Source organism: Sphaerodactylus townsendi, linkage group LG05 (genome assembly GCF_021028975.2).
Source record: "Sphaerodactylus townsendi isolate TG3544 linkage group LG05, MPM_Stown_v2.3, whole genome shotgun sequence".
Taxonomy (NCBI): domain Eukaryota; kingdom Metazoa; phylum Chordata; class Lepidosauria; order Squamata; family Sphaerodactylidae; genus Sphaerodactylus; species Sphaerodactylus townsendi.
The window spans coordinates 72,921,492-72,929,434 of record NC_059429.1 but is presented as its reverse complement, the minus strand read 5'-3'; the positions used below and the strand labels follow the sequence as shown (position 1 = coordinate 72,929,434).

At 44.4% G+C, this 7,943-nt stretch overlaps 1 protein-coding gene across 3 annotated transcripts in view; it reads left to right on the top strand.

Annotated features, from left to right (window-relative positions):
* The first annotated feature begins 3,118 nt into the window (after window positions 1-3,118).
* Window positions 3,119-7,943, top strand: part of MAST2 (microtubule associated serine/threonine kinase 2) — a 210,181-nt gene continuing 205,356 nt past the window's right edge. The window contains exon 1 of one of the 3 annotated variants that reach the window (XM_048498669.1): window positions 3,119-3,573. In XM_048498669.1, coding sequence (XP_048354626.1) covers window positions 3,385-3,573 — 189 coding nt within the window. In that variant the 5' untranslated portion in view covers window positions 3,119-3,384. The remainder of the gene's footprint in view (window positions 3,574-7,943) is intronic. The other 2 variants (XM_048498672.1, XM_048498671.1) reach the window with 2 other exon arrangements.

Here is a 7,943-nt window from a genome sequence, read left to right as displayed (position 1 = left end):
ACAAAATATTTTCCTGAAGTCAGGTTGCCTGGCTACACTGGCTCCCTGCCCGGATACAGAGACCTGTGTGGTTCAGAAGCCTTCATAAGGTTCTCAAGGAATGTATTTGTATGTTTGCACCAATGCTATATGATTTCCCTTGTGTTTGTGTCATTCTAGGATGGAATAAAAGCCCCTTTTAGCTGAGTTTATGCCTGCAGTTTAGGATTTTAGTTTAATAAGGTTCTTCAGTTAGGTTAAGGTTCTATTAGTTTGAAGCGAGCCCTGCCAGTAGGTAGATGTACAGTCCTGCCTATAAGTATAAGTATGTGTGTTTATCCCTTAAGGTTTTCCTAATGTTTAAGTTAGAAATGTTATTTTTGAAATTTGTGTCTGAGAATAGAAGCAATAGCCAGCTAAGGTCTGATATTAAGTGGCAAGGAAGTTGACTCTGGAATGCTGCTTAGACCAACGCCCAGCCGACCCTTTGATAAGGACAACGACCCCCTTTGGACTTGCTAATTGAATCTGTTGCCAGCATCCAAGGGTCACCCAGCCTTGGAAGATGTCACCCTGTTTTGCTATTGGACTGTTTGAAGTTTTACTCTCAGGATCCAGAAGCTCATTGGACTGTTCACATCCTTACTTTCAGGATCCAAGAATTCATTGGTTCATTTGAACTTGTCTCTGTCTAACACTCCCAAGGAACCACCTCAGGCAAGAAGGTGCTAGCTTTTCTTCTGGGATTTGATCTCATCAGCATGTGCAAAGAGATTGTTTTCTCCCTTTGGTGTTATATTTTCTCTGTATTAGATGGAAGGAGACCGCCCCCTTCCTGGGTTTTGCACTGTGGGGGTGGGACTGCCCTACACCCCTTTTCTGGGTTACTGGGAAATGTATAAAGGGGCTGAGGCACAGCCATGTGGGGCCCTTTTCTGCTGAGCTGTGCCAAGAGATCACTTGCAATAAAATCCTTCCTGCTTTGAAGAAACGCCGGCTTCCTGCGCCTCATTAAGTTGCTGAGCTGAAATCACTTATTGTTACCTGGCAATTCGCGGTAACAATCTCTTGGAATTACAATTGTGTCCCAATGACAGAGATCAGCTCCCCAAAGACTACTACTACTATTTTGTTATTTATTAGTCTTGTGTGCCGCCCTTCCCCTGACAGGCTCAAGGTGGCTCAAAACCTATTTAAAACATGCAAAACCAAAATAAATATAGAAGAAGAAGAAGAGTTTGGATTTATATCCCCCCTTTCTCTCCTGCAGGAGACTCAAAGGGGTTTACAATCTCCTTGCCCTTCCCCCCTCACAACAAACACCCTGTGAGGTAGGTGGGGCTGAGAGAACTCCAAGAAGCTGTGACTAGCCCAAGGTCACCCAGCTGCCGTGTGTGGGAGTGTACAGGCTAATCTGAATTCCCCAGATAAGCCTCCACAGCTCAGGTGGCAGAGCTGGGAATCCAACCCGGTTCCTCCAGATTAGATACACGAGCTCTTAACCTCCTACGCCACTGCTTACATTCTCATTGTAGCACAGGGAAGGGGATCCGGATTAAAGAGCCTAGGACTGTGGTGGCGAACCTATGGCATGGGTGCCAGAGGTGGCACTCAGAGCCCTCTCTGTGGGCTCTGTGGGCAAACAGAGTCACCCCCACCCCACCCCCACATCTAGGCTGGCCTGGGCCGCTGGACTCGATTATTAGCATTAAACCTAAGACCTAGTTTTGGGGAAGCAGTGTAGGTAAACCTGTTAAGCGCTGTTAAACCCCACTGATTTTCATGCAAAGAACTAAAGTGCAATCTGGGAGTAAGCTCAGTTGTTGGCAATGGGGCTTGCTTCTGAGTAAACCCTCCTAGGGTCATGATTCACCCGTTGGAAGAGTTGCACGGTTGCTTCAAAGCAAAGCCACCGGCTACCACCAAGCTTACTCCTGAGCAGCGCACGCCTTGGAGCCAACCATTTTTTCTAAACTAAAACCTCAGTATTCAGGTTAAATTGCTGTGTTGGCACTTTGCGATAAATAGGTGAGTCTTGGGTTGCCATTTGGGCACTCCGTCTCGAAAAGGTTCGCCATCACTGGCCTAGGAAAGGGGAAGGAACTACCCGTGAGCCTACAAATGCATGTTATAAAAAAAAAAACAGGGAGGCGTGAAAAGGCAGTCAAATTCGCCTCCTTTCCCCCAAAATTCGCTTTTTTCCAAGCTGCGTTGAACGCGCCTGCACAGGCCGCCAGCAGGGGATGCAACGCCTCTGCGGCCCACTAGGGGGCGCCAAAGCGCCTCATTCTAGTAGTAGCTTGGAAGGCGCTTTAGATCTGCGTCATGGCATTCGGGCAGTTCGTCATGAACCTGCGCCGTCACTTTTGGGGGCGGAAGGAAGACCGGCAATGGACGGTCAATATAACGGCCATTGCCATTATAACGACAGCAATGGCGTGGGTGGCGGGAAAGGGTGGCGTGGTCGGGGGGCGGGCGGGAAAGGGGTCGGCTCTCCTGATCACTGTGGTCGATCAGGACGAGGGGGGGGGGTCCCCCAGCCATGGCAGGTGTGGCGGAAGTTTGGGGTGAAAAGCAACGTTTCATGCTTTCCATACAAGATGGAGCTTGAAAGTTGACTTTTGATGTGTGAGCTAGACATTTAAATGGGATTTTATCCTATACGTTTGAAAAAACGTGTATTTTTCATTCGAGCCGCTGGATCTTATGAGCCACCTTCCACTTCTGAGGAAGAAGATTCAGGATACTAGTTTTTTAAAAATAAATAAATAAATATCTCGCCAAACTCTCCTGTAGCCGGCCAATCCAAAGTGGGCTTTCCCAAAGCTTCCCATCCCATTTCGTCACTCGCACTGCTTAAGCTGGGGAAGCAAAGACGAGGGCGGTGGCAACGCCCACCCCCTTACGAGTTTCAAAGGAGAGCTACGGAAGAAGACTTTCTGCGGGCTACATTCCCCAACCCTGCATGCCACGCGCAGCTCTACCGTTTCCCGTCACATGTCTCTCGCGGCCCCTTCGCCGCTATGGTAACGCCCATACACAACCCTGCTCGCGCCCGTTCTCACTCCCATATCTGGCCCCGCCTTCCTCGTGTTTTCCGCGCGCTTCTCCGGACCTCACTTTACGCTGCTCGCCAACGACTTTCGCGCGCGCGCGCCCCAACAGCCCCTCCCTCTCGCGATAGGTCACGGAGGAGGCGGGATTGCTGCAGCGCTGGCCGTGCTCGTCCCTGACAGGAGTGCGGCGATGGTCGTCCACGGGGGGAGGCTAAAGCTTGCTTTTGCCTGACGGGTTTCTTAATTTCCTTTCCCCCACCCCCCCCCCCCCCCCCCCGCAGCCATGGCCTGCTGCCCCTGCTGGCTGCCCCCGCGCTGAGAAGGTGTAGCCGTTGTCCCCACTCTCACCATGAGGAAGGGCCGTTCGCGGGAGGACAAAGCGGGGCCCTTGGCGCTCCAGGCCCCCAGAAGGTTGGACCAGCCCGCCCGAGCTCCAGTGGACGTCTCCAAGAGAAGAGCTCCCTCAGCGGCTGGCGGAAGGAAAGATACGGAGGAAGGGTCTTATGGGAGTGCCGCTTGCAGGGAACTGACCGAGAAGGTACTATGGTGTGAGGGGTCGGGTGATTGTGTGGGCATGTAAGTTGTGGGGGGACTGTGAATTGGGGTGGATGGGGAGGTAGGTTCTTACCTACTTTGGAGAGCTAAGCGTATGGTAAGGCAAGGGATGCATGTAAAAAGAGAGTCGATTCTGTGAATGGTGGGTGCAGGATGCGGGCAGACCTGATCCACTGCAGATAGGACAGAGATGAGCTGTCGTGGAGGTATAGGTATATGCGTGTCATGTTGGGGAACTACTCTCATGTGGGCTCTGTGTTCTGAGATGTTCTTTTAGTGGGATGATGTTGTTAGCATTATTTTCTTTTAGAAAACTGATCGGAATTATGGAGAGCAAAATAGACAGGATAGGTATTTTGTATCACTAGTGCCAGGAGATGCAGTGTCATAACTGTAGAAGGGCTGCTCTGCATTTAGATGTTTTGTACTTCTTTATGATTGGATGGGGCGGGGGTTGTCACGTTTTCAGGTAAAAAATGCATGTGACTAGGGTGTTTTTTTTTGTCTTGGAGAGCTAAAAGGTTCACCAAGAGGATCTTTGCTGTTAGACTGAGGAAGGACATTGGACTAGTAGTCCTTTGGAAGAACCTGCTGCAAGTCAGGAATGTTTCCAGTTACTTAGTGTTGGCTGCAAATACCAGGACAGTCACCTTAGGCAAGGGGCAGCCAGGGCATATTCAGTTTCATGGTATGTCAGAATCATAGTTTGGGATCCTCAACATTACCCAATTACAGATGCTTCAGTAGCATTATGTAAGAAATCACAGAGCAGAAGGATCCATTGCCCTGGCAGCTGAAAACCTGATGACATTCTAAACACAGGTTTATATACCTGATCTGTTTTTGCAGATAATTATTTACAGTCCTGCTGTAAGTTAATATATTTATTTTAAAAATGCTTGTTGTGTGCTGTTCCAGGAGCTGAATAGCCCATAAAATTTGCATAAAATGTATACACACAACCAAAAATCAGCAAACAATGTAAACCATAAAAAGTAATACCATAAAAAGGGAAATCCATTAGACAATTTGTCATTTACCCTATCAGTGAACGACAATGAAATGTGTGGTTGTAGGCTAGAGTGGTGGCATGTACAGAAAACACCCTGTCACATCAAGGCTTTCTGCTATGCTTTTACAACAGAGATGTTTGTGCATGATTTTCTCTGTTAGTCTCCACTAGAATTTAGTAGGTGGCACCATATCTTATAATTCCAAATATATTTTAGCAGTTGAGATAATTCATACATTTTATTTATTTAGCTTTATTTAAAACATTTTGTTCTGTTTCTCCACCTGATAATGCAGTTGTAGTTGCTGCCATAATTTGGCAGTAGTCTATAATCTGACAGTAGATTGTTGGTGGAGATTTCAGAAAATATGTAAAAAGCAACAGAACATGAAATTATTCACCAATCTGTTCCTTTATGACCTTGGGTAAGTTGTGTACTTTTCAGTCCAGTTAAAGCTACTTACCGGTACCTCTTCGTTGACCACATGTTTTCTATAATGTTTGCATGGAAGATGAGTTGATTTGAACGTGTAGAAAACTCAGTTTTGGAGATGTATTAACTGCAGGATTCAGGTGCATACCCACTTCGTGTGATTGATACACTCTGAAGGTGCAGTGAACATATGATTATGTATTATGTTTTATTTATCACATAGTTATCCTTATTTTGTTAATTTTGCAGTTCAAAGGGGGGGCACATTGGAAGCAGTAGAAGGGTTGTGCCAGTGTCCGTGCCACCAGCGCTGTGTAGAGTGACATGGACACTGGCACCAAGGGACGGACTTAGTGGCCAGCCACTGCATCACCCAAACTCAGAAACTGCACCCTGCATCAGCTGGTTGCCACTGCAGATGCATGTGTCATGTTTGGGGTGGTGGTGGTGGTTCCTGGAGGTCCCCAATGCACTTTCAGCTCAGGAATGCTCCCTTGTAGCATCACAGACTTATACATTCAAAAAGCATGGTGTAAGCTGTTCGTGAGAATGGGTACCCAGCGCGAGGTGAGTATTTTCTTCCTCTCCTCTGGTGCCTGAGTCGCTGATTCCCCCTTTGGAGGTAGTGCCGTGGTGCTGCCTCAGCCACTGCTGTACTCCCCACCCCTTTGGATTGGGCTGTCAATCTGCTTCTGTATTTTAAGGGGTAGTGGGTACAAAGTAATAAGTCTTGACTTAAGAGGAACCAAAAGGCATGAAAAGGAGAGGCTAGAAAACTGAGAGAAAAGCCAAGGAAAAAATAACTACAAGTCCAAAATATAAATACAATTTCTACAACTCCCTGTGGCTTCTGAGGCATTATTCTTAGTGTAATGACTGAGAAAGTTGGCTTAATTAATGACAAAGCAGACTTCCAACTAAGGCTAGCTAGATTTTATTAGAAGGTGGTTTGGTTGTGTTCATTTTTAATGTAAACAATTGACATGATTAAAACATTCTGAATTACACAGTTGTACAGACCAGTTTCATGTAGTCTGTATGAGTAATTATGGCTTTAAAATATTTGTCAAATCCTTTGACCTAAAAAAATTGCCTCACCATAATAAAAACTCTTTTTATATCTTAAAACATCTGCCTTCTACCATATGTTATCATTTTTAAAAAATGAAATCTCATGCATCTCCCCTATAGGAGTTCTGTTGTTCACACGTGCAGTAGGTCAAATGGTGCAGCTGGCTTCTACTGAATGTTGTGGGGGACCACTTTACAGCTTAACAACAAACCTGTGCAGTCTAAACCAATGTGTTTAAGTGGACTTAATATATAGGATTTCACTATATGGAATATCACTTAACTGGCATCTGAGGAAAAATGTGTTGTAAGTTATTGTTTGCTATAAAAGTAAGGATGATTTTGCCCATTCACTTGCCACTTTTTCAGCTGAGCCTTTGTGTGCTTTTTCTGTTTGTTCTACACAGAGCAGTAACATGCCATTTAACAAATCAGCTGAAAGGTTTTCAGTAGCATTTTACTTGAGGCAAGTTGCCATTAATGAGGCGTATGGATGTGTGCCTCTCTGCATAGTGTACCATTGGGCATAGTAAACATAATTGCTATAGACATGGTAAATGAACCATCAAATTAACCAGAAATAAAATGTTTAAAGCAGCTTTGCTGTGTTTATTCTGCATGCTAGTACTGTAAGAGAACAGTATATTTTTTCCATTTTCAAAATATGGCTGGTGAGATACAGATTTAATTAGCAGGATTGCTTCTCAGAATGGCAAAACCCATAGCAAACAGAAGCTGCTGTGACAGTTAATAATAATAATTAACAGTTAATAATAATAATGAGCCCTCCGGGGGAGGGCAGTATACAAGTTTAATAATAACGATGATGATGATGATAATTGTTGGATTCCCCCCCCCCCCCACACACACTTTCTATGCAAAGGGACAAATACTGTCACTGTATCTTCTTATGTGAAGTGTAAATCTATTATTTTTTTATGTTTCTCCGTAACTATCGTAGCTAAAGTGTGACAACTTCAAATTAATTGGGAAATCTTTCATTGTAAAGTTTCATTTTGGTCCCCCAGAAATAAGTTGCATATTCTTGGTTTGGGCAGTGTGGGCTTTGACATCAAATGGATTCACACAAAGTTTCTTAAACCAGAGTGGCCAGGATGAAATTAACTAGGGATATTGTGGAGTGGATTTCAATGAGGAGGAGATTTGGACTTGTGATACCCTGTTTCAAATGTTCATCTTCCACAAGAAGTGTGATCTAGGGAAGTTCTAGTTGGTAGATTTTAAGGTATCCCTAGTTATTTTTAAATATCTGGCAAATATTAGAGAAGTAAACTTAAATGTGAACTATCTTCCAGATACAATGCATAATGCCCAGTATAAACACTCAGATTATGACATATTTTTATTAGAACACTGGAGGAATGAGATAATATATACTAATCAAATTGAACTTTCCAATAAAAAGCTGTGTCTTGGCTAAACAAGATCTTATAGAAAAAAAATGTGATTTGCAGTAGGGAGTCCAATAGGAGCAAAACTTCTGGAACTGGGGTAGACCTCCATACCTTCCAGTCTATGGCTGATACCAGCTTCACTTTGATATTTTAGTAATGACTAAAGAGATGGCTGCCCTTGCAGTTCATTTCGTACATAAAAGATTTAGAATTATTTTGGAACGAATATATTTTAATGTTAATTTTATTCTTTTCCTCAATCTGAATATTTGAAACATCTGGTAAATAAGAAGAGGAATACAGTAGCCTTTTCTGCATTGAGTTAGTCCATTGGTCCATGTAGCTCATGGAAAGCCCCATTGAATTATAGTGCATGTGTATTGGGTGAAAGAGTACAAGTTTGGATTTATATTCCGCCTTTC